At 52.7% G+C, this 26,395-nt stretch overlaps 1 protein-coding gene across 4 annotated transcripts in view; it reads right to left on the reverse strand.

Annotated features, from left to right (window-relative positions):
- Nucleotides 1-26,395, reverse strand: part of SEMA7A (semaphorin 7A (John Milton Hagen blood group)) — a 34,379-nt gene that overhangs the window by 3,505 nt on the left and 4,479 nt on the right. For 2 of the 4 annotated variants that reach the window (XM_049811422.1, XM_049811421.1), the window contains exons 2-12: nt 23,084-23,302; nt 7,833-7,966; nt 6,855-6,905; nt 6,451-6,546; nt 5,966-6,050; nt 5,303-5,413; nt 3,826-3,965; nt 3,288-3,466; nt 3,020-3,128; nt 2,114-2,312; nt 339-454 (exon numbers count right to left, since the gene is read on the reverse strand). In XM_049811422.1, the coding sequence (XP_049667379.1) occupies nt 339-454; nt 2,114-2,312; nt 3,020-3,128; nt 3,288-3,466; nt 3,826-3,965; nt 5,303-5,413; nt 5,966-6,050; nt 6,451-6,546; nt 6,855-6,905; nt 7,833-7,966; nt 23,084-23,195 (1,332 nt within the window). In that variant the 5' untranslated portion in view covers nt 23,196-23,302. The remainder of the gene's footprint in view (nt 1-338; nt 455-2,113; nt 2,313-3,019; nt 3,129-3,287; nt 3,467-3,825; nt 3,966-5,302; nt 5,414-5,965; nt 6,051-6,450; nt 6,547-6,854; nt 6,906-7,832; nt 7,967-23,083; nt 23,303-26,395) is intronic. The other 2 variants (XM_049811423.1, XM_049811424.1) reach the window with 1 other exon arrangement.

The following is a 26,395-nucleotide window of genomic DNA, read 5'->3' on the forward strand; positions in this document are numbered from 1 at the left end:
CAACGAGAGGGAAACTGCAGGGGGAGGAGAACACTGTGCTGGGATTTGGCCCAGGGAGCAAACAGCCTCATTCTTCCCTTGCCTCCAGAGGAGAGGAGGTGTCCAAAAAGCTCCGTTGCCCACTGACCACACAGAGTGTTACCCAGGACTGGGGACATCAGCTCAGCTGTTAGGATTTAGAAAAGCACGCTGCGGGACCCCCCACAAACCCACCCAGAGGCTATTTCCAGATCCAGGGGCTGTCGCTAAACCATCTGTCCCTGCCTTCCCTGCTGCCTGCTTTTAAAGCTACAGCCTGACCCACTGCTTTCCTTTCTACGGAGCAGGCAGAGACCCACCCTGTTGTGGTCCAAGATCATGGACTGGATCGGGTCCTTCTTTGGGAAGACCTGGAGCTCCATGATGTTCTGCACCCCGTCCGGCAGCTCCACGATCTTGTGGATGGATCCCTTGTCTAGAAAGAAAGAGGGGAGAGCCCTGATGAAGCGCGCTGAGAGCAGAAAGGCAAGGCAGAGGGGCTGCCGGCAGGGGTGGGGAAGCCAGGCAGAGAACCAGCTCTGCCTCCAGCCCTCGCTGTGGCACACAATACCCACTCTGCAGAGCCAGGCTGGACTGGATTCCTGAAACCAGCCACCCACAGAAGACAGGACCTTTCCCAGAAGGAGCCTGCTTGCTCTGCTAGGAAATCGTCCCCCAAAGAGTAGCGTTTCCTACAGCACAGCCTTGTCATCCTCCCAGCCAAGAGCCGTGAGGAACCCACTTCCCATCACCCTTCCGGACCTAGCTGTGCCTGCTTTGATCAGCTGCGCTGGAACAGCCTCGGCAAGAAAAACCAACTGCTCTTGAGCTCCACTCTGCTTTGATCACTGGCCTGTTCTTGCATGAGCCTCATCTCACTGCTCCCCTGAGGCTGAAACTTGGGTTTGCCTTTCTGTTTTTCTAATTAAACTGACTCCCCTCCCCAGTTAAAAGACTCCAAACTGGTGATTTAAGAAAATGAGTCGGTGTGGTGGAGTGGTAGAAAGGCAGATCCTGAGGGAACAGGGCTCAGGAATCCTCATCCTTTTTACCCTCTTTTACTTCTTGCATGGCTTCCCCTTCCCAAATAGTCACTCCCTTCTCCACCATCAACCAGGTGGAGATGAAAGACGTGACCCCAGGTCAGGCAGGGATTAGGACCCCCCAGGTGCTGGCCCTTGCCTCCACCCACCCCAGTGAGGGTGGGCAGCTGCCCTGCCAAGCTCTGCATCTTGGAGTAAGCTCCCTGGCGGGAGTCTGCAAGGCATTAGCTGCATTTAAGCTAAGGCTTTCGGCAAGATAAGAACAACCTGAGCATGCGTGGGCCCAAATCCAACACAGGCCACCTACTGAGAGCTGTCTGCATTTTTTTAATCACAGATTAGGAAACCCCAGAAAGTCCCTCCACAGGTGCCAGTGAACAAATCCCAGCACAGTGCAGAAAAAGGGATGAGCACAGCTGTAGGGAGCAAGCCCGGGGAGGCAGGCAGGCAAGAGAGGGAAGCACTGGGTTAGGAACCTTTGCGCCTTCTGGGCAGTGGGAACCCAGGCAGCTGCCTGACCGAGCGTGCCAATCTTTTGCTCTCCATCCCCATTCGCTTGCAGCTGAATTGCCTTGGCCCAGCTCCTCAGCATCTCCGGCTGCCCCAGGACCACCAGCAGGTGTGATCAGCTGGCTGTGTCTCCAGCCGGAGGTGCTAGCCTCACAGGAAGTCTGCGCTGCTGCACTAGAGCAAGCAAGGACAGGAGATGACGGAGAGGGTCCCTTTGCAAAGGATTTCTGCTTGACAGTGTAAAGCTCCACCTGGGGAGAGCTGTGCTACCCCTTCCTTGCCCTAAAAACACTTGGCCTGAGACCTGCCACAGGCTGAAGCAGCCCAACTGGGTAAATCCCACGTGCTGGGATTTCAGCCTGTCTTTGCCTATGCAGCCAAATTGGATGTATTTAGCTGTACTGGGACTTGGCAGCTCTCTTCTGCTTGACAAACATATGCCAAACTGGGAACACAGCCCCTTGCTTCGCTCTGCACTGGGGGTCTCGTCTGCTTCCCTTGGGTTCCCTACCCTCCAGGGAACTCCAGACAGTTCCCAGTACCTGTCGCCAGATAAAGCACATTGTAGCGGCGTCCATCACCCGCAGAGACCTCGTGCACCCCAATCTTCTGGTAGCGGTGCTTGTTGTGGAATAAGGGGCTCTTGGTGGGGGAGAGGGGCTCCACCCGGTCCTCCACCTCGGGGTGGCTGTCAGCTATCTTGAAGGTCTCGCTCGGGGTGTGTTGTCCAGAGGAAACGCACTGCAGCAAGAGGGGACAAAAGCCACCGACAGAGTCAGACAGGTGTCTGAGGATGAGGCTCAAGGGCAGGAAAGCAAGGCAGGGCACAGTGTGGATACCTCGGCCCAGAGGGGGATGCCCAGGCACGGTGCACAAGCCTGCCCTGGGAGTAAACACAAGCCCTGGGGCTGCTGTGATTGCGCTCCTGCCAGGCCCCACCAGCGATCTCCCCTGCAGAAGTCACAGTTTAGGAGCCTCATGCCCTGTCACACACACCCTCCCACCCCTGAGGCTTAGAGGAGCCTCCCCCCACCCTGCTGTTTGGTGCCAGGCCAGTGGTGCACCTGTAACCACAGGGCCAGGCTCCAGGTTGGCTCGGTGAACCCATGGGGTTAGCAAACACAAGGCAAGACACTGTCCTCCAGCTTCACACGCAAAAGCTCACAAACCTGTTTGCCGAGGCACGCAGAGCCCGTCTCCCCTTGCTTTCTATGAAGGCGTTGGACCTTATCCAGCCTCCTTTTGTTTCCAGCAACAAACCTCAGATCCTTCCCGCAGTGCCTACAACCTTCCTCACCGCCCCAGCTCTCACCTGGCTGCTCAGCGGTGGGAGCATCCCCTCACCTGCCCCAGCTACTCTAACAACTGCAGTGGCAGAGCAGGGACCAGCTCTCCTGGCCTCAGGAGGCCTCTCCACTTCATGTGGGCATCTTTTATCACTCACTCACCTGCCCAGGCTTGATCTCTGGGTTGGGACCATTATATCCTTTGAGTCTGGATGTCCGAAACACGTTGTCAATGTCCCCAAAGGAATAGACGCAAACAGCAGAGCTTCCCCTGTGGGCAATAAGACAAAGAGAGGGTCAGGAAGACATCGGCCATCACCCCTACAGCTGGACTGTGTTTTCCACCCAAGCGCCTGCCAGAGACACTAAAGGACTGACATAAAGGCTTTGGCCCAAACAGCCCATCTGCCCGTTTTGCAAAGACGCTCACCAGGTGTTTGTGAAGAGCCCGTAGACTTTGGAGTGTCGCCAGTTACTTGCAGGGACAAAGAAGACATCTTGCAACCAGTTGAAGTTGCCCTTGGTGACTGGGTCAACACAAATCAAGCTGGCCTTCAGGAAAGTGGTCCACTTGGAAGCAGAGAGCGAACTCGTTCCCCCTTTATCTTCCTGGGGGAGAGGGAAAACAGGGAGTCAGAGTCTGGCAGAGAAAAATACAAAGTGCCTCCCGTCCACCATCTTGGATGGATAACTGGGGGATGCTCCAGAGGTGTATTTGTTGCCGGTCACTGCAACAATCATGTACCTCTCTAACACACAAGAGAGACAGAACAGGGCTTTCTCTCCCCTACAGGCAAGATGGGAGCCAGAGGATGGGAAGGCCAAAGGGCATGGCCGTACCCCACAAGAACTCTGTGGCAGAGGAGAGAATTGAGCCAGAGGGGCCAATAACACTAGGTGAGCTGCCATGTCCATTTGCCACCCCTGTAACACTCTTGCCTCCTCACCATACACTATTCCCATGGTACCTTACACAGCTGGGCCACTCGGGAGATGTTTCTAGGGGCCTCAGGACTCTTATCCGGATTGTCTTCACGAAAGAAGTAGTAAATCTTGTCTTGGTGAGGCTCTTCATGCCTTAATGTGGTGGCTTTGACAAACTGAGGGTCTGAAAAGGGAAGCGAGCCATCAGAAAACCTTGGCCTGAACACACATTTCATCTGAAAAGCCACCAGTTGGGACCAAACCAGCCTGCCATGCAGCTAACCGCTCATCCTCAGACAAGAGGAGGAAATGCAAACACCATCTGTGCTCCAGGCAAAGGACAGGTCTGAGCCCATCGTCTACACCTGACTGGTGCGTCATACTAACACACTAACGACCGCTTTTCATGTGCCACTTTCCCAGTGGGTTTGCCTTCCTCTCCCTCCTGCACAACTCCACGCACCCGCTCCCTTGAAGGCCAAGTCCCCAGAGCCCGGTGAAGCCTCAGCTGCTTAGCAGCAAAGGAAACCCATTCTCCCTTCTTTTGCAGGGGAGCTATCATCATACAGGAAGGCTTCCTTGGTGGGAACAAGCTGCACTGTTGTTTGTGTTTGCTGTGGAAAACCCAATGATGCTCTTCCTACTAATACACCGCTGCCACATAGGGCATCCCCAGCAGCGGCAGAGTCCCTCTGAGCATCATTAGTTGGTGTCCCCACGGCAGGGAGTTCTGTGTAAGTGTGGGATTGGTCTCACGGCTCTGGGTCTATCAGGTTTTCTTGCCGGTGCCTTGGTTGCCCCCCCTCCACTGCCCTGCAAGAACAAGTCCTGTTTTGCCCTGGCATCACTTTGATTTGATTTTGTCTTTGGCCAGGGGTTCAATAATCTCCCATTCCCTAGTGTCACTGGGGAGGCTTGGGGGAAGGCAATGTAATAAGCTCATGGAAATTGAGGAGGGTCCTTTCTCTCTATTGTCCACCCTGTCCCACGCACCACGCAACATCTTCGTGCCTCAAGACCTCACCCTGGCTGGAGATTTGGAAAGAGTCGCTGCCTGGAGTGGAAGTTGTTCTTCCTGTTTCCACCACTGCATGGCAGCTGATGGGCACCTTCACACAACCATATTTTCTTCCAGCATCTGACAGGGAACTTGCCACCCATTTCTCTCCATTTCCCCATCTCACCCTGAGCAAGAGGAGCTCGCTTGTGAGTTGTTTTGTCCCAGAAGCAAAGAGCTGAAATTCCCCCAGCTAGCAGCAAGAGAGCTGTAGGGAGCCCCTGGGTCCCTCCTCACCAGCATTGCAGGTGGGGACCAGATCAGCCCTCTCCATAGCTCTAGGGGTGACCAAACCCAAACAAGAAGCTCTGGGGCTACACCCCAGCTGGGCAGAGAGGACCTACCCCTCCAAGCTGTGCTGTGTACATATGGCTCACAGTTGTGGACTGATAAAGAGTCCAACTTATCTGCCTAGTGCGACAAAGCGGCAGGTCCCACGCCTTCAGAATCTCCCCCGTACTTACTCTGCATCACTGTGTCGCTTGTGTAGAGCTCTCCACCCCCTCTCACTCGACGAAAACGGGGTATCTTGCCGTTCTGCTGGCTCTTCTTGATGGTGGAGTAGATGTCATGACCTATGGGACAGGAAGGTTCATTTGCAGCAGGCTGTTTCCAGAGTGGCCAGAAGCATTTGCGAGAAGAAAACAAAGAACCAAGAACTCTCTGGGCACATGGACTCACCGAGATGGTGGATACAGGTCAAGAAACCCAGTCCTCACTACCTAGGATGGAGCAGGCCTGGCAGGACTCCTCCAGTCCTTTTCCTTAAAGAGTGGCAGGGACAGATTCTTGCTCTACCTCTGGGAAGGATCGTCCTCTGTCCCTCTGCCAGGCCCAGAGCAGTGGAGTTACTGCAGGACTCTCCTGCCCCACTGTCTCCATTGCACTCTACCCTCCCGCACAGAGACTCAAGCCTCATACCCTGGATAGGAATAAACTTTATGCCATGTGCTGCCCTAGAAGGATGTGGATTTCGATGAGGCAAAAGCAAGAAGTGCTAAGGCCAGTAGCCAGCTAGAACAGAGGGACAAAGCCCTTGGAGCAGCCTCAGGGTGCCCCTTTTTGTTAGAGAGCCCAGCCTTCCTGCACAGCACTATGACTGAAAATATGCGAGCAGTCAGACTTACCATCAACGACAACGAGGGTATTTGAGTCAGGGGTGAAAGGAGCAATACCTCTCCCATCCCATGAAGTGCGCTCCTTTCTCTGCGTCTGGGTAAGGACAGAAATGGTCCCTAAGTGTGATCAGTTCAGGGAAAGCAGGGGAGCCAGGTGCCCACATCTACCCCTGGGGCAGGAGGAAAGCAGCTCTCCTTGGCTGACACAGCCCAAACAAGGGAAGGACGCAGCCCATCATCAAATAGGCCAGACAGAGCTCCTGCTGCAGACAGGAGGTGAGCGGAGAGGGACTATGACAAGTGAGCACAGACCTCTGCTCATGCAGGCTGTCCCATGCTGTCACCATAAGCTCCTTGAGGGAGCTGGCATTTGGGCATTTCAGAGCACTCTGAGAAGGAGTGGGGATCAGGGCACCATTTTTACAGATGGAGACAGCACAAAACAAAACAGCAAGTGCTTTGCTCTGGTCCCATCACAGGTGGCCACAGCATACCAAGTTCCAACAGGTGGGAGCGCAGGCACCAGTCCCACACACTAACATCCCGTCTCCATACTTCTCCACTAATGTGAGGTAATTTTTATTGTCCTCCTGCAAGAGAAAGAAGAGGAGCGTGAGCAGCTGCGAACGGCAGAGCACAGCCCCACAGCTCCAAGCCCACAGCACTACCAAGCACACTGCTGTATGGCTTCCTAGTTTTTTCATGGGTCTTAAAACCAGAGAAGGAAACTAGTATCACCTCATCTGATCTCCTGCTCCACAGGTACTGGAGGTCTTCACCCAAAGACAGCACATGAGGAGCATACACAGTTCCTTTCCCAGCAGTCCTTCAACCCAAGTCCTCCAACCCTCACCCACCCAGCTGTTCCACATGCTATTCCATCACAGGTAGGACCTACCAAACTTCCAGGCATCATGCACTGTCCTTCATTTTTCACTGGGAAGTCTTCCTAGGATAAAAAAGAAAGAGATATGCTTTAATTCCTTCACTTTAAAAGCCAGCTGACTTGGGCTCAGCCCCATGCACTACATACTAGTCACTCTCTTCACAAGAAGCAAAGCAAGCACGTTGGTGAGAAGGTCATTGAACACTGCAACACAGCCCTTTTCCCTGCCTCAGCATTTGAAAACCCTTGGGGAGGCTGGGCTGGATCTCTTAGGACCTCAGGGTGATGGGGAGAAGTAGGGATGCAGGGCCAAAGCAGCAGGCATGACTGGCAGCCAGCCTGGGCTGCTCTCCAAAGGATTTTGGGAAAGGATCTGTCATTGCGGGGAATGGGTGTTCAATAGCGGGTGATGGTGTCTGAGGGCTGGGACACTAGAACCCTGCTGTTCCTGGGACCAAGAAGGGACGTATCTGAGCCCAAACTTCAGCAACTGGCTTGTTTGAGAAGGACAAGAAGGGATCATGAGAAAGCCACCTGGAGGGTTTTCCTGCTGTATTTACTCGGTGCCCAGCTGATCCAGAACCTCCCGCTTTTGAGGAAAAGCAGCCTGGGCTCCAACAACGGAAAGAGATGGGAGCTTAGCTTCTCCCCAGTGACATGACTCTGAGCAACCCTTCTCACGCTAAAGAAAGGGTCCCTCACTGGAAAAATCCTCCCTCTGGGGCAGCAAAGACCTTAGCAGGATCACAGCCTGGGAAGAAGCCACCCACAGCTACTATAGACTTCCCCCTTGCTGCAGCCATTCATCATACTATCATTGCGGCTTCCCAGATGTACGAGGCAGGCTGGGCAGAGTCCAGACCATTCTAGGCCTGACTTTGCTGCTGGCAAAGGCACTGAGCAAGGTATCTAGCGTTTGGGCTGAGACACGAATGCTGGACACTTTCTTTTAGGGCTCCAAAGGTAAACTTGTTAGCAGAGCACCCTTACCGTGTGGTTCTCATAGGTTGCAAAGTCGTAGTAATAAAGCTTTCCTTCTCCGCCAACGTAGATGGCTGAGCTGTTTTGATTATGATAGAAGACTGGGTACTTCTCACTCCTGGGAAATACATACTCTTTTGCACCTAGAAACAGCACAGAGGAGACACTCGTCAGGGGAACTGCAGCAGACTGCAGAGAGTACCCGCAGCCAGCTCAGGCTGATCAACTCCCTTTCAATGTTCTATGCGTGAGCGTGTGAGTGATGAGAAAAACAAGGACTCGGGGCTAAGGGCCCTCTGGGATGGCTGGCCCAGCGCCAGGCAGCCAGGGAAACGCAGCTCCCAGGCTCAGAGCTGAGCTATTGTCCCCTTGGCCCCAGGGGACAGGAGAGCTGCACAATGGCATGGCCCCGCCTGGCCCCTGCAGGGCTGGTGGTGGTGGAGGAGGAAGGGAAACTTTGCTGACGGAGCTCTTGTAGGAGAGCAGAAGCTCAAAGTGACTTCGAACTGGCTCTGCAGCAGCCAAGTGAGTGCTGCCATCCCACCTGCTCTAATGGCCGAGTGCCTCCTGCCTCCCAGCTTTGAGATGAAGAGCTCCCTCCCCTCTCTGGCCCTCCTCTGACAACCACTCCAGGCAACTGCCTCATAGATTTAGCTCCCACACCCTCTTGCGTTTGACATGCCTGCAGCTTTTTGTGCCCTGCTTTGGGACCTTGCACAAGCTTAACTGGAGCTGTGAGTTCTTATCTGGCTGAAAGGGACAGGAGCTGCTGTGCTGCCTTGCAGCTGTGGGTCAACCTCCCCGTGCCCATGGGGTAAGATCATCTCCTCCCAGCCACAGCCCAGCATCACACCTCTCCTCACCGGTCTCCAGCTGCACTGTCAGCATCCTCCCTGCAAAGGCCAGGAGGGATGGACAAGGTTTGGAGCCCCCGGGTCAGAGCCCACATGCGACAGGGGAAGGGTGCAAACAAAACCACAACTCATGGGCTGCACACCCCTGACGCGAACAAGAAGTGAACTGCAAGACCTAGGACCTGTGTCACAACCGGTTGCTGCAGACGGGAAGCTTTCCAGGTCCAGCTGGGAGGAAGAACTGCCTGTCCTCCTCTCTTTCACCTTCTGGCTTTTCCAGCTCCTCTTTCCTAAAAACATCCTCCCTTCGCCTCTGTCTTGCCAGGTGCGGTGCGGGAGGCCGGCCCTGCAGGGCGGCGCAGTTGTGAACCTTCTCCCTTGGGGCTTTTGCTGTCCCTTGATGAGGCCCGCTGGTCCTGCATCCCTCTCCGGGATAGTCCGGCCACATCTGGGCAGCTTTGAGCAGCCATGCCGGGGCCCAGCTCCGCAGCAGGGTGCAATGCACGTGGCACACGTGCACTGCCGTAGGCTTCCCCGTCCCCCACCATCATCTGCAGCAATGACGTGAGAGGGATTGCTCCTCCGAGGGGGAAAAGTCTCCGATCAGGACTGACCTCTGCTTAGCGAGACAGGGCACTCCGTTTTCATCTCTCCCTCTTTTCCCTTTTCCAGAGAAGAGGGGGCCCCTCTCCTGGCAAGTGCTGCTGCTCCCAGCAGACAGACAAAGGCTGCGTCTGCCTCGGGAGCTGGCTGCCTGCACAGACAGGCAATTAATCAGTGGCACGTGTCCCTCTCTATTTATAGGGCCACTTGGCAGGACGGGCAAAGGACAATCTTTGCACAGTCCAGCTCTTCCCCTCTGCCCGAAGCAACCCATGCAGGGGTCCTGCCAAGTCTCTGCAGAGCCAAAAGTAAAAAATACTTGTTAGAGGTCACTGGGGCTGCTGAATGCCTGCTTGATTTCCAGCTTTCCTCTCCACAGCACTGGTCGTACTTCCTCGTGGTCTCTAATCCCTGTGGGGTTAAACGGCACCCAGCCAGCCAAGGCCTTCCCATCCCCTGCTCGGCTAACAGGAGATGTTGCCAGCCACCACCTTTTGATGGGAAACCCCGCCAGACCCACGGGCCACCATTTCACAAGGGTACCTCAGCCACAAAGAGAGAGGGTGAAGCTGTGCCACGGTACAGAAACCATCTGCGCCCTCCAGCCCGCAGCTTGTTGCTAACGCAGCACCTCTGGGCTGCCCTTCCCCTGTACTGCGGGACAGAGGCCAAGGGGCTGCCCGGCAGCAGAGGGGGATTCAGCAGACAGGACCCCACAGCCAGGAAAGCCCGGCTGGATGACAGTCCCTGCCTGCTCCCCGTTGCCTCCCTGAGCACGTACTTTGCCTGTTGGAGAAGCTGGCATCGAGTCTCTTCCGAGTGACTATGCAACTCATTTGCCTAAGTAGCCCTACAAGCGGGAAGCCAGCCGGGCACGCCAGCTAGCCTGGGTACCACACCAGCCACAGATTCAGGCTATGCTTGCTGGGGAGGAGAGGACTAATCACCTTTTCACCAGCCCCCTTCCCAGCAGTGCTCAAAATCCCCCTCTTGGCCCAACCTGTACAGCAGGCAGGCAACAGCCCCCCCACACGGGAGCCCCTAAAGCCCTTCTCCCCCATCCAACTACCACTGCCAGCACAACCCATCACCGACATGCCACAAGCAGGTCTGATCGGACTTAGCAAACTTTGCTCTCGTTTTCAAACCTCCAGCCCGGCCCCTAAACTTGCTGCTAATCTGGGAAAATATACGCTTCCCCACTCCTCTTTTTCCACCTCACTCTTTTGCACACTTCAGCCCCATGTGATCCCTTTACCTTTGGTTTCATTTTGAGTTTTATTTTCACAACACTGCTTCTTTCTTAAGCTCAGCTCTGAGAACTGTGCCAACCTGCAAGGACACACTTCTCTCCAAACAGCCAGAAACAAGCCCAAAACAATAATTTGGTTGGTGCCAACGTATTATTTATCCTACTGCTCCCCAGGGACTGCACTGAATCACTAAGCTGAGAGTAAACAGCTCTGCTAGCCAGGGCCCAGAAGCGTGTTTGCGGCTCCAGCACTGATTTCACTTGAACTGGACGGGAGCCTTTTAAAGGTGTTTCTACAAGCGGGTGCTGGGGTCCCTCTGCCTCAGCATCAGCCCTCCAGCTGACCTGCAAAGCTAGCCTTCAGCCCCTGCTCTGCCTTAAACAGCTCGGCTTAGGCAAATGGTTTGATCCCCCTTCGCCTCTCCTTCTCACCTGGCAGGATAAGGGGGAGCAACCCTGCACCCCCAGACTAGGGTATAAATGGCATCAAGAACTGGAGATGACAAGGCAGAGGGCATCTAATGGCCCACACTATGGCCCCAAAGAAGGGGACATGCCTCTCATAGCAAGCCCAAGGCTGCTTTTGACACTGCAAAGAAAGGCTCGCCCCCCTGGAAGGAGGAAGGCATGACCCTGCCACCACCCTCCCTCCGAAATTGAGTCCGGAGCTTCAGAAGACACAGGGCTCATTTCCAGAGCCTCGCTAACCCTGCTGAGTCCCTTTGCCTGGCATTTACTGCAAACCCCACCGTCAGGGTGCAAATCAATGGCACAATTGTCAATTGAAATGCTAACCCCAGTCCAGAGGAATGAATGGGAGAAAGAGCGGCTTTGTGCTTTGCAGGCGAGATGGACAGTACTAGACCAGATTGAAGAAGAAGAATAATATTAAATGGGGAGAAGGAGGGAGCCCGGTGCATTTTGGAAGGATGCCTGCAGCATAAGGTAACAAAGGAGGAGGGAAATGAAGAAGGACACGCTCTGGATGAGATGAAGACAAGGGGACCCATCCTAAACACACAGAGCAAAACAGATAACAGAGCAATCCTGCTTCCCACCTGATAGGGGTGAAATGGGCCTGCCTCCCTAGGCATGGCTTGGGCAAATCCAGATTTAATGACACACTGAAGGGTTCTCTGGCTCCCTTTGGGTCCAGGAGCCCCTTCAAAAAGGCACCGAGAGCCTGGGCAGAGCCTGGCCCTCCCCAGCACCACCGCAAGGTTGGGCTCCCAGAGCTTTGTGCAGAGGGGGAGCGTGTTCCTCACCTCCAGAACAGATGTACAACTAGAGAAGCAGCGTGGGCGTGCAGCCTCGTTGCAGGCAAACTCAACAACCCAGCTCTCATCCTGGCTGGAGTGCTGACTCAGCTACGGCTGTCCTTCTCCCCTCCACACTCCACCATTCCCCGGTCTGGCAGCTGGCTCCGGCATCCCAGACACTCAGCTTAGTCACTGGCTTGCACAGCTCCCAGCACCGGTAGCGGGTGAGTCTTTGTGTGTCTACAATTCACTGATGCTGGGGGAGGACTACGTCTCCCTAAAATGGAGGTGAATCTGCTCTGGCGCCAGCACTTTTAAAACAAGGAACTGAAATAAAGCTCTGGAAAAATGAAAAGGGAAGGATGAGATAAGAAGCTGCTGCTTCTTGGGAGCAGCACTGATGCAGACGAGAGGCAGATCCTTTATCTGCTGCTTATAAGATGCTTGTTAAGTGGGACCCCCTTTGGAATACGAAGAGGGGAAACCAGGCAGGGTATGGGGTTCATCTGCTCCCTGGCATTACCCGCTCCACACCACGGCGTCTGTGCTGCCCTGAGAGGGGGAAGTTCCTTTAGCTAAGCTGCCTGTGTTCTCCCAAACTCCTGCTGCTGCCATACGATGGGGACACAGGGCTGGGTCACTTGCTAAACGGCAAAACGGGATTTAAACTTGTGCAGCGCTGAAACTCGCCACCACGGCAAACACAGCCAAGTCTCTGGCACTGCCACGCTCCCCGACGCCCAGGCAATCCACCCAGCAGCCCCAGGAACTCTTCTCACTATAACACGTTATAACACTGTCAGTCGTCACCGTCACGCATCCTATCCCCGCCGGCATGACGCTGATGACACTGCCACCTGCTCTGCTGCCTGTAGGTCTGACAGTGAGCACACTCCTGCCTGAATCACGGCACTGGTTGGATCCTTTCCTGGTTCCCTCACTCTCCAAACAATTTGTCATTTCCCAGGTTTTATTTCTTCCTTCCTTCTTGAATAGACTATGACCTTGATAGTGGCACGTTGCTGCCGCAACCCGACTGTGATTGGCTCCGATGGCAGAAGGAAAAGCTGGGTCTTGTCCCCTACACCTGTGCCAAAAGCCCTCATCCCCCAGCAATGCAGGCCCAGCTGTGAGTCAGGGCTGACTCTGTGCTCTGGTCTCCTGCACACCGCCCCGCTTTTGGGAATATGAGAGCCGTCTTGACTCAATGACATTGATCCCACTTCCACTCCCACTTCCCCAGCACATGCAGGATGCATGACAAGCAGCCCAACATGGGCAGATTGACTGCTTTCCTTTAAGGGCTGGGAATGTGATTCGGGACCGCTGCCTTAGTCACCCACTTTGGGGTGAGGACTCCCAGTCCCAGCTCTGACACCACTTCGCAGTTCAGTTTCAGTTTCACTACTCCCCCAGGCGAGACCGGGAGGATGATCCCTGCATTTCCTACCTGCTTGGCCAGATATCAGTCCCAGGAGCCCCACCAGCAGACAGTGCCCTCCAAGGGAAGCATGGGGAGTCAAAGCACCCATCCCAGAGGGCTGGAGACACCCCACAGGGCTGCCATGGGTCCCCTCTATCCCTGGGAGAAGGACTGGACCGAACCACACTGCTCCCATCCAAGCACCATGCGCCGTCTGTCTCCCCAGCTCTGCCACAGATGCCGGCAAGAAGCCAAGCTGTGGGATTTTTTTTTTTTTTTTTTTTTTAATTTTTTTTTTTTTTAGATGATCTATAAATTCCCAAGTTGAGACATTCTGGAAGGAAGAAGTATGCCTACGGAGAGCTGCTGTGCTCACCAAGCAGCTAGGTTTTCTTTCCCCCATGATTTTGCCCGAAGGGAGCAATATGACACAAGGAAACCACAGTCGGCCCAGGGAAGTGCTCCCAGAGCCCCGCTCACCCGCCAGCCATCCCCTCCCAGGGACACCTTGAGCAGTCTGACAGGCTTCTGGGACCTGGCAGATCCTGCAGAAACGGGGCAGGGAGGGGCAGGGATTATAGGAACAATTCGTCATGACCCAGGAGGGACGGACATCTAGGAAGGGTTTGCTCTGACCTGCCACAGAGTAATTGAAGGGCTGTAAAACACAAGGTCCCCAACACGCCACCAGCCAACACGCCTCATGGAAAATGATACGCTTTTGCAGGAGGGGTTTCTGAGAAAGGGGTGAAAAGGCAATACAATGTGGGAAACCACTTCCTTCTCATCGCTCACAAAAAAGCCTGGCCCGTCATTCCCTCCTCTCCCTGGCTTATGCCACCAGCACACTGCTGAGGGATTTAGCTGCAGCCCTGGGAGCCGGGAGCCAGGATCCTTACAGCCACCACTCAGCGCCGGGGAAGCAGAGGCATAGGCTGAAGGATCATCCCTCAGGGAACATCACTCGGTGTAGGGGGCAGCCCTGCACCGTTTCAGTTCAAGCTATGCTCCAGCATGAGTCGTTTCTCAAAGAAAGCAAAATAAAAAGAAGAGAACCAATACTACCCCGTTCCCTACAGATTTCTATCCTGGGGTCCTAAGAGCTCCCTCCAGAGCCCTCCCAGGGCCAAATATCATCCTTGCCACCCTTTCACTCCCTCCCTGTGCCCCACCTATTCAGCTTGGCACAACGTGGCAGACTGGGAGCATGGCTATGAGCTGGTGCCCATCAGTCCGGTGGCTAGCACGTCTCAGAAGGGATTTGTGCTGCCCGCCTTCCCCTCCCAGTCTCCCCTCTCCCCTGCCTTCTTTTCAGGATGCTTGCAGGCACCCCCCAAAACTCCTCCGTAGTATTAGTCTGCCACAGGCCAAAAAGCACTGGGGGAGCAGCAGCGGAAACCAAGCAACCACAAAAAGTGCTAAAAACGTCTCTTGCTGAAGCGGGACCAGACGCAGGCATGTATTTCCTGCTCCTTAAAGCTCTCTGTGCTCTCCTAGGGGCCACACAGCTCCCTGCCATGGGGGGACCCTCACCTCGTGCCCGTGCCCCCCCCCAGAGAGCCTTACACGGCAGCCGTGCTGCTTATATCTCTCCTTTTCTTGCCCCGAGCACACAGCGCAAGCAGAAAAACCACTGACGAAACACAGGTACGCTCATTTCTAGCGCTAACAGCCAGAGTCCAAGAGAAGTCATCGGCTGTGACCAGCATCTCTACAAAGGGCAGGGTCGGGAAAATGGATCAAAACAAGGCCTGGCACAGGCATCAGTCATCTCCCACGTATTCCATAACCAACGCAGCCTCTCCCAGTAGGGCAGGCAGGGCACTGGCCAGGTAGGGCAGCAACACTGAGGTCAGAGCAGCTGCCTTTGCTTTAGCCAGACACTCCCACAGATGCATCCCAAGAGCACGTGTGTGCCCAGAAAGGATAAAGTAAAATGGTTTCCCAGGAAAGACAAAGTGCTTTCATCAGCCCAGGGCAGGTAAAAGCCCTGACTGTAATTTTCCCATGCCCTCCATCCTGTAGGAAATACTGCGGTTTGGTTCCCGAAAGCAGCACAGCTGAGAGTGAGGGCTTGGGCTGTGTGCTGCTCTCCTTTTCATTTTCCATTTGTGACCATTGTCCTTCACGTGGAGAACCAGTTAGCCCAGCATTGGGCAGCATGGGCAACCTGCAGGAGGCTGGAGAGCATTGGGGTGGGGGGGTGTAGCCCTAAACCCTTGCACAGGCATCCATGCACTGGTGGGAAACCCAGAAGAGGTGTGAAAGCACAGAGGGGAGACGTGCAGCTGGGAAGCCCACATTACTCAAACCCAGACCTGACTGCCTTCCACATTTCACTCCTCTTTCTTATTTTAAACTTGCAGCAAGTCAGAGCAACGGGTTTAATCAGTTTGGTATTTCTCATCCTGTCTCTCCCTGAAGACAGTTTGGAGACAAGCCAAGAAACCTCACGCTATCTTCTTACACCCCTCCCCAACTGCTTCCATCTCCCTCTAAGCACCCCTCCAAAGGAAGGAGGAAAGCCATGGATATATCGGTAACATCTTCATCCTCTCCACAACGGGACTCTTTCACCCTTGTCCAAGCTACGTTCCTGGCTGCCACTATACGAAGCTGCTTGCCTTTTCTTTGGCTTCTTCCCCAGCTGCTCCTGAAGACCCTACAACCATGGGGGGCTCGTGCGTCTGCTTTCTGCTGCCCTCAAGAGATCCCTGCCATCAATAGCAAAATGCTCCAGAGCGGAGGAAACAACCCAGCCCACGTTATCGGGGATATATCCTACAAAAGCTCTCAGCCTGTGCGCAATCCAAATGCCCAGGAGGGCTGCACTAGCGCAGCAGAAAGGCTCAAGCTCGCAGAGTACACTCTAACTAGACAAATATGCTTTTTTAGAGTTACACTACATAAGGCAAATATTCTGGCGCATTAATGATTTCCACTCTATTTCTGGTAAGCTCTGGAGCGTCTTGGCAGCAGGCAGCAGTATTCAGCGCAGGGGTGAGCTAGGGCAGGAAGAAAGAGAAAAAATCCTCTTGGTTTGGTAACCCAGCCGCTGGGCATGGGCATGCCTGCTCAAAAGCTCTTCTGAGAGCTAGACAGCCTATATCTCCTTTGCGAGGGGCCTCCAAGCCTGAGCCAGAGCCGGCAGTGGTCCCAAATACCCACTCAGCAAGCAACAAAAGAGACCCCTAACCTGCAGCTAGGAAGGAACAAGTCTTGAATTCAAAGCCTCTGCCATCAGGCAGAGCTTCGTCAACATGGGCAGCGCTGTAGGGCCCCGCTTACCCTCTGAAGGCTCAAACCAGAGTGCTTCATGCTCCGGGAAAGAGAGATTTCTCCTTTTTAAAGACAAAATGACTACATGACAGGCATGGCAATGTTTTCTACGCACGCTAACGCATTACCAATATCCCCTGGCCCCCTCTGCATGCTCACCCCCCCAAAATTATGCAGCACTGAAGCCTGTGCCACTGCAAGATGAGTCCAGAGCCTTTGATTTCACGGGTGCAACTTGTCATCTAGCAGGTACATTTTTCCCTACCAGCCCCGAAGCCAAGCTGCTTGCTGCACCCTACGGATTGCAGCTGCTAAATTTAGAGCCAGGTTTTGTTACTTTCCAAAAGCCGTTCTCTGTAATGACAGTCCTGAGCTGTGCCGTGTTCCTGCTGGAAGCTGGGGAACTTCGGCCTGTGATTATGGTATTTTATTATACGGTCACTGGAACAACGACGGAACAACAAAGGATGGTTTTAGCAGGAGAGCTGCGATCTGGAGAGCATGGCTGCCCCCCCCCACTAGGAAGATCAGTTTCCAGAGACTGATTTATCATAAAAAGCCTTCCAGGATAAAAATTGCCCCGAGCACCTCTATGAGCATCCACCAGCAAACCAGCCGCTTTACCTTTTAGCTTAATTGGCAGCCATCTCCTACCTCCCTGCTGCTGGTTAGGGCAGGGCAGCTGCAAAACCCTTCTCGAGCATGTGCCCTTTCCTCCCAGCCCAGGGGAGGCTAGCCAGGAGGTAGACACAGGGTAAGGGGACCTGTGCGGTCCCCCCCCGTGGAACATGCAGAGGTTTAAAGGTGGGAAGAAAGATCTCTGGCTCTGCAGCGAGGACGAAGTTTAAGTTCCCTATAGAAAAAGATGAGATAATGCATGCAGCAAAGGGACTTCCTCACTAGATTGGGAAGGGCCCCGTCATGCTTTTTGCAGCCCTCCTACCAGCCGCTGTAGGCTTTCCACCCCTGTAATGAATGTCAGCTAGGTCTCAGCCCCACAGCCTCCTTGGTTTGTGCCGGGGAAAGCCACGCAGACCTTCCTAGCATCCCCATTCTGCCCGCTTGACCCCCACCAGCAGCAGGAACACACAATATCCATTCTTCTCTCGTCCATCTTTGGCTGCAGCACCGCATTACTCAGACTTGGAAAGCCAAACCGCCGCATTACAGTCAGCCGTTTGAAACCGGACGCTCAGATAAGACTTTCCAAAACTCGCATTATCCAAGATAGGAGCAAACCCATGGCCACGGTTGTTGTGAGCAGACCAAGGGCAGGTGTCTGCCTGGGACTGCCCCTGCATTCCCCAAGGAAACTCCTACAGCTCCTTAAACTTGCACTGCCCTCTCCCTGCCAGTACACACATGCCTGATGAAGGAGAATAACTTAACCCAAGTGGGTAATTAGATGTGGAGTCATCACTGCAGGAGGATGCTGACACCAGTCAACAGGGCTCAAACTGGGGACTGAATAGTTTCAGCACTAGAGCTATCATTAAGGGCAACATTAGGTTTATTATACAAAGCCTGTTGCTCCAGACTTAAAGTGCTCTGAAATTAGTAGAGATGGTAGGACATGCTTCCACATCCAGCTCCTGTGGCACTCTTGCAGCACTTCTCTGTCACACCAGACACAGTTGGACACAGCCTACTACACTGGCTGGAGCTGGGATTGAAAAGAAAAGAGTGCCCAACAGGAGAAACAAGTCCTATTCTTGGAACAACCAGAAATAGCCACACACCATAGGATGTAGCTCAACAGGAGAGAGCTGGCTGCAAAACAAGCAATTTCTTCCTTCTAACTCACCTTCCAGCCCTTTTTCCGGATACAAGCTTCTTTAAAAAGCATCTTGTAGTCAGTACTTAGATTTAGTTTGCACTCAAGTACTCAGGCTTAGATTTAGTTTGTCCTGCTTTAAGGCACCGAGCCTGACTACATCAACTACAGGATACCTCCCTTGGCCAATTTTCTGCAATTCTGACCCTGAATCAGCCCGAGGGCTGGCACAGAGCTGGGCAGTGGGTCAGCAATTTGCATCTGGCAGTCTTTCCCAGCCCTAAGCATTTCAGTTCAGCAGCCACAACTTTTATTACTTTGCCCTTGCCTGTTGTTTTTGTGTCACGCTCTTGCAAGAGGAGGTGGTTGTGATTCACTCACTTGGTTTGTTTGGTTTTTCTTTTTCAATCTGCGCAGAGCAAAAAATATTTTCAACCAACATTTTATGATACAAGCATCACCCACCCTGTGAAAATGAGCCTTCTGCAGAAAATTGCATTGCTAGGAAAGTGAGAAGCTTTCTCCTGGAAATGTTGATGCTCTGAGAGCTTCATGTGAAACCGTCCTACAAAGATGTTTCACACCCATGGGACCATGGCTCCTGAGAAGACAGTGCCGCTGTCACTGAGGAGTAAAAGCTGGTGCTAGCACCACAATCTCTCATTTTTGCCAGCACTCCCCATCAGTATGAGTTCAGCCTCATCTCTGATCAGCTCTCTTCCTTTGCTAGCTGAACGCAGCACCATTATAGCAGTGGGCTTGAAGAGCTCCTAGAATAGCTCCTACAGCACTCGGATGCTTGCTGGCACAATTTTCCCAGGGCAATGAGAGGTGGCTGAGCTTGCCAAAGCCCAGGAGCTACTATGGGCAGCGTGGGCAGTTTCCAGGAACTGCCATTTCAACACCCCTCCTGTGACCCAGGGCAGGCTAGAGCCAGTTTATCCAGTCAAAGCAGCCAAGGGTCAAGTGTACAATCTTTCTTTTCCCCCGCGGGACCTGCTTAACTCCTGTGAGCTACACACCAGCTCGGAACCCGTCCCCCTCCAGCTTCCAGCCTCACCTGTTAATAAGAGGGGAATAACTAAACTGTCAAGACCCCATCCTACCCCAAGGCGTAAATGCAGCAAGCAACCAGAGAGGGGCTGTGCGTTTGTCTCGGATCTACACATGTGGGGAGGGACAAGACAATCTTAAGCACGGCAGTAGCTAAAAATTATTCCTGTGCTGCACCAAAGGCCCCAGGCTATAGCAGCCTGAGCCAGCCCTCAGGCTCCTTGCTGTCCTCACTGCGCTCCTCTGCTCTCCCGATGCTCGGTGACTTTCCGGTCATGAGACAGTCAGCCTGGGATGCCACCCTCCTGCTCCGTACGGAGGGGCTGTGTCTGCCCTCTCTGTCACCCGGACGGCTCTGCCCAGCCCCAGGACACAGCGGTCTCCGTTTCTGCAGATGGATCAGAAGAGTAGACATGGTATCTGTGCTGACAAGCAAAAGCTCAGTGTGGGTTGTGAATGCACCTTTTTCAAAGCAAAGCCCAGCTGGTCAGCGTTTGGTTAGAAAAATACATGGAGGCAGGGGAGAGGATGGAAATAAAAGGGAAGATAAGCAAGAACACAGTGTGCAAGGTTGGAGCACTTGCTTCTGCGCCAGCCCAGGCTGCTAAGGCCGAACTTACTCCCACTCTGCAAATCTCAACAGATAGGGAACTTGCCATTTACAATCTTCCTTCATTAGAACACTGGGGAGGGTAATAGCCAGAAGATCCGACCCATCTTTGTGCTGGGTCAGCTGCAAAAGGGGAAGCAGGGCAAAGTCCTTGTCAGTAAAAAGGCTCGTAGGGACTTTAGATATGATCAGTGGCCTGGAGCTGACCTCAACCCTTTGCTCTGAGCGTCCTCCCCCTAAGAAGAAGAAACCCTGCCAGAGTCAGACATGCTTTCAAATAACTGCTTACCCAGCTGGACCTAAAAACCAGCCAGCCACCTGTGCCGGCTGCTGGGACAGTTCCAGCAATCCCTCACCCTGCCTTCGGTGGCAAACACTGCCCAGCATGTGCGGAAGCTGGGGTGACCTTTGGAGAAAGCATGTCCCTTCCTCACCTCCTCCTGCACTGTGCTGTGGCATCAGGGAGGCAAAATAAAGGCAGAACAGCAGCTGAGGCCTCAGGGCTGGCTTTATACACACTGCATTCATAGAAAGGCAGGTCTGCAGAACACAGTGCTCCAGCCACCCACCACCGCCAAGTCCAAGTCCCCGGGACTGTTGAAATTACTTAAATCCAGGAGCTCCAAGAACCAAGGCAGGCTGACTCTGTTTCTTTATCTTCATATCTGAGCTCAGGATTGTGCTACCTAAGCCCAGCCACATTTTTTTCCCAGTTCGCAATGTCCTCTCACCTATTTCTTGCTATGAAACCACACACCAAATGACCGCAGGGCAAAACAGCTGAGTAGTTGAGGCTACCTGCACTGAGCCCAGGACTCTCTTCCAGGGTCTGGCAGGGTGCTGGCAAGGGGAGCAAGGCTGAGACATGGAAGGGCAGCTGCAGCTTTCCCCAGCACCAATTTCCTCCTCTCCCCCAGCACCGCAGCCCAGGGAGGGATCCCACACACGTACTCTTCCCTCCTGGAAAGGGCTGGGCTCTGGCCAGCACTAGGAATCTCTACCTTCACTCACAGGGCTGTAACATCTCGAGGTGTCTTTGCTGAGGCTGCCGTACCTGGTGCTAGTGATGGGCTGTGGCGTGTAAGAAATTTAATTATGTGAAGAGCTGCCAGCTCCTGCAGAGCCCAGGGCTGAGGCCAGCGCTGCACCACTGCAAATGCAGCATACGAGGCACAGCCCCGGTGTGAACACCCACGCAAATGTCCTGGACTGCTGCTCTTCTCCATCCAGCTCCCAGCCTCCAGGACCCGGGCTTGAGCTGCAAACCGAGCCCTGCAAGAGTGTCACCCCCACGGCGAGGGACAAGCCTCTGTAAGTGGATGCAAACAGCAGCAGTATGCTGACCTGCAGGTTTTACTAAAGATGCTGTGCTTGCCTTTCACTGTGTTTGGAGCACTGGGGAAGTTAAAGACGACTCCCTGTCGCCCACCGCATCCTCTTTGCCCCTGTCCCATTTCTTCACCTTCCCCCAGAGCCTCCTTCTCCACCCTCCTCCTCACCCACAGACTCACTTCCTAAAGGCTGGATGTTATGCTGAACAAAATGCACTCTGTTAAATAGGACACGGGACTGACTCTTAATGAAGTGTGCCACACAGCTACCTCTGCTACCTCCCTAATTGAAATCCCTCTTGGCCTGTGTCCCAGCTAAGCTCTCAAAAAAAGAAAAGAAAAGAAAAAAAAAAAGAGAGAGAGAGAAACAGATAAGCACAAGCTGATCCCTTTGCAGGGAAGTGTCCTAACACTAATTGGCTTCAGTGTTTCTCAGTGAGAGATCCTCACTGTGTTCAATGCCAGTAAAGCCACCCTCTGTCACAGATGCAGGGAAAGCCCAAATGACCATACCGCATGTGCATGCCAAGCACAGAGACAGGTGGAAATCAACCACTCGAGCTCTCTCTTCCCCCTCAGCACAGTTTTACTCCAGGACAGGCATTTCCAACCACACCAGACCACAGCAATTTACCTCCCACCCCAAGGGGGCAGGGGAGACGTCTATGGAGAAATGTGTGACCCCCATCCTCCGTTCAGTCTCAGGCTCTGTGCCTTCTCCCCTGCTTGCATCCCCTTTTCTGAGCCACTTCGTTTGCTAGGAGATAAAACTAACGACGCAATACTAGGAGTAATCTTTTGCTGCCCTCCCTGCCGGTGTCTCTCCCCTTTGTGCGACGGACACAGCAGGCAGAGGCCACCTTCGAGCCACCCACCCACCACCCTTTCCTCTGCTCCTAGCTCTTCATCCGCAGGCAGCGATGGGCCTGAAGAAGAAGGGCATAATAAATAACGGCAGAAGAATAACAGATGGCGCAGAATAAACCACGGGAAATTCGTGTCCTCTGAAGTTGTCGGCGAATAGGAAGCACAGAGGAGCTGTTGTACTGCAGAGCAGCATGAGATCCGCAGCTCGGCTGAACCCGCCGGCTTAGCCAAACACCAGAACCGCCAGGGACAAGACGAGGTCTTTTGTTAAAGCCTCCCTGGAGGGTATTAATCAAAAAGCTTGGAAGACACATGATGAAACCAGTAAACGTTAGTCTGCTCTTTTCAACACATGAAGCTTGGGCTGTACTCTAAGCTTGCTCCTTGAAAACATTTCTTTGTTCAGTTTCTGCTAAAATCGGATCCGATTATAAGTCCTTGCGTGCCATTTCAGACATACATATATTTTCTCAGGGAACAGAGATCTTCTGCAAATATTTACTCACAGAACTCATTTGCAGCTAACAGGGTAAGTACATCAGATAAGTAAGAAAATTAGCTATTATGCAAACACACTTCACACACTTCTCCTCTAGAAGTTAGGGGAAATGGTTACTGTGCCTGTTTCAGGGCTTTTGGACAGCCTTTAATATACCCAGGTTGTAGGAAAACGGTTTTAGAATGTAAAAAGGAAAGGACTTGGCAAGAACACGGATCTAAGAATTCAATTAAAAGCAATCAAGAAGCCAGAAGCCCCTTCCCGAGATCACAGGCTTTTTAGCTCATTTTAACGAGAGCCAAAAGTCTCCCCGAAGAAACAAACCACACAAAAAAAGACCAACTCTTCTCAAAAGACAAGACGCAGGTAGAAAATACACGGTGCAGGGAGTAGCTGTCAGCTGCAGACACTGCTGCTGCATCTCAAGGTTGCAGCCGACCGCAGCCCGGGACTTACCTTGTGGAGCTGTGATAATCCTGGGGTTCACCTTGGAGCGCCCTGCTGCCCACATGCCCAGCTGGCTGGCGCACAGGGCCACGAAGAGGGCAACGGGCGACCTCCTGCACATTTCTACTTATTCAGCGAGCAGAGATCATGAGCTTGTGAGGCTGACAGCTGCATCGCTTGCCTTACAAAAGAGTGGGCAGCATCCAATCACTGAAGCAGAGGGCGGGACTATGTTTTAAAAAAAAAAAAAAAAAAAATCCAAAGTGACTCTTCTCATTTAGCACCTGATTTTCAGCACTTCATACCTGCAGGCTTTGCTGGGGGTTTTGGTCCTTCTTTCTTTTTAATCCCTCCTTCTCTAAGGGGAATGTGGGAGTCTGATGGCTTTGTTCACCTTTGAGGCTCTTGAGAAAAGATGCAGGTGGCCCAAGACTCGCAATCAACTTATCACAGAGACTTGTAAGAGGAATATTAAGGTTGATACGAGTGAAATAAGAACAAAAATATGTGTGTGTAAGAACTCACAAGAAGCAACAGCAGATGATGGGCGCAGAGACCGATAACAAAGGATCGCTGTTCCCAGTTGCTTAAATAAAAGGATGTGTCAAGGTCAGAAAGCCATGGTCAGATATGAGGACCAGCTCGCTAATAGAAGATTCTGCTCTACCATCAGGAGCATGCAGCAAGGCTGCAGCATTTGTGTGCCAGCCCTCTTCCCCCTAGTGCTATAGTAAGACAATAGCAAAGGGCCGCTCCTAGCAAAATAAAACACTGCTCAAAAATTCATTTGTCATCACAAATCAGGAAGACTATGAGACAAATACCAGAGACATGATGATGACTCAGCTGTGTCCCTTAACCTGTGTCACGCCCCACACACGCAGAAGACCAATCGAACTCACATCGTGGTGCTTGTGAGCGTGCCAGCGCCAGTGTGGGAGCAAATGACATCCTAGAGTGCATCCACTTGGAGAAAAATCCACTAGGAGCTGGGGTGAAGAAATACTCCCCTTCCCTAAGATCCTGCCCTTACTTTTGTGATGCTAATGTTCTCCGAAAAGACTGTATGCAGAGCACACCCCGCTCAGGGGGCTGGCCTGCCACAGGGCTGTGGCACAACCTTTGGAAAGTCACTTTGCTTTGCCAAACCTCCCCATTCTCCCGATTCCCCGTCAGGAGGCCAGGAAGGGCTGATGGTCTTTGTGAAGCGTTGTGAGGTTTGTTAATGAGAAGAGCAGGGCATTACGTGCGAGGAAAGCGAGGTCGGACGTGACCAGAATAGGAGAGCCCCACGGGGAACTCACAAGGATGAGAGATGCAGCTGCGCTCTTTAAAGTTGGTATTGAAGCTAGACCCAGGACCGCTTTGCTCCTGATGGAGATGAACAGTGGCAGGGCAAGGGGGGCATTTTGGAGGAAGCAGAAAATTAATGAGCCAGCTGAAAGTGAATTTTAAGGACCCACAGGAATTTCCCACCAACTCTTAAGCATGGGGTTTCATCTTTCTCTTTTACCAAATATCTGCTTGGGTAATTACACTATGATAACATACAGATCATTCTGGTTTTTCACTTTTGGACACGGTGATTCCCAGCCTTGAACCGTTTTGCATTCCTGCTCACCTTGAAACAACTGCCCATTCCCCCCCAGAGGCATCTGTATTTCTCTACCTGCCCCATTGATCCCAGAGGTGCTAAACCCTGTTGTTACTTGTTTTCTTGCAGAGAAGGCTTCCTGAGAAACATCTTATTCATTAAGACTCTTTCACACAGCCAGGAGTGAAAAAGAAACACTGTATGGCTTAGGCTGTTGATTTACAAGCAACCCATGATGGTTCCTTAATAAATATCAGCACTTAGCATTTTGCATCCACCCCAAATTTGGGCTACACCATGAAAGTTGCATATATTATTATCTGCTTTGCCTTTTATGACACAACACAGCTGGTGGGCTGGGAAACTGGCTTCCAACTCCCACTCCTGACAAAGTTGCCAACTGGAAACACAGAAGGGTTCTGATCAGAGATGAATGAGGAGAGTTTCTGCCTTATTAGAACAGTATATCCTTTGCTTTTCCCTTTTCCTTGGTCCTAACACAGCTGGGGACTCTGCATGGTTAGCTTTCAGGTTTTTTTTTTTCCACCTACAGCTAAATACAGTGCTCCTGTGTATAACATTCAGCTTCAAACTCCCCCAGGAACTTTGGAAGTGTTCATCTCTGGGCTCTTTCTACTTCAACAGGTAAGATCCCACTCCATTTCCTAGACCAGGAGCTGAGCCACCCCATGAACACGCCTGTATTGTGGTCCTGGATTCAGAATGATGCTATAGCACCTTTTGCTTTTGCTAAGCAAGAGACTCAGCAGAGAGCTTGGCGTGTATCAATTAAATACAAAGCTGTGCGAGATCTTTGCATACAGCCCACCAGCAAAGGAGCCCGCAGCAGAGGAGAAAAAAGTGACAGTGGTAGAACACGCTTGTAACACAAGTATACAGGAGCATCTCACCCAAAATGCTGGTTACAACTCTTCAAAATAATGGTCTTCATTAAAACTGAGGTTTCACCCTAATGCCTTTGCTCCCTCCAGAAGCTACAGCTCCCCTTAGCGTCCTTTTTCCTCCCCACAAGCTCCTTCAGGGCAGCAAAGTGACTTGATCAGCCAGGATGAGCCTGACTCCCACAGGTGTAGAAACATTAGATCATTGCACAGGTCAACATTGGGAAAGTGACTTCAACACATGAGTACGATCTGGAGGGTCAAGGGAGAGGCATGGCACACACCGTGCTGTGCTTTGGGAAAACAACCCCACCACGAGTTCCCCATGGGCAGGGCTGTCCCACAGGCATATAAAGTAGCCCAGTGCAATGCTGCACACATTTCATCAAGGAACAGCCCCGCTTGCAGGCTTGGGAGGAGCGCAGAGCTGATTCCAAGGTTGCTCCAACCCTGTATCAGTTTGCAGGCGGTACTGAATATAGAACAGTGCCCTGAATGCAGCCAGAAACCCTCTGTGCATTAAGTACACACATGCCTGACCCAAAACAGGCAAGCACTTCTGTGACAGAGTTTGTTTGCTCAGGACCTGCTCAGCCACATGCCATGACCTCCACTACACAAGCAATCGGATTCCAGGCACGAACTCCCTGCTCAGCCTCCTCCTGCTTCGCTCAAGTAGCAAAACTTCTACAGTGCAAATTATGTGCAGTTTTTTCCAGATCATGATACTCTGTTCCAACACAGATCAGAAGGCAGCTTCCCCAAGTATCTTGTAAAAGTCATAAAGCACAGATTTTCCTTAAGAGGAACAGTTTTATTCATCAC

The sequence above is a fragment of the Accipiter gentilis genome, chromosome 10 (assembly GCF_929443795.1).
Source record: "Accipiter gentilis chromosome 10, bAccGen1.1, whole genome shotgun sequence".
Classification (NCBI taxonomy): Eukaryota; Metazoa; Chordata; class Aves; order Accipitriformes; family Accipitridae; genus Astur; species Astur gentilis.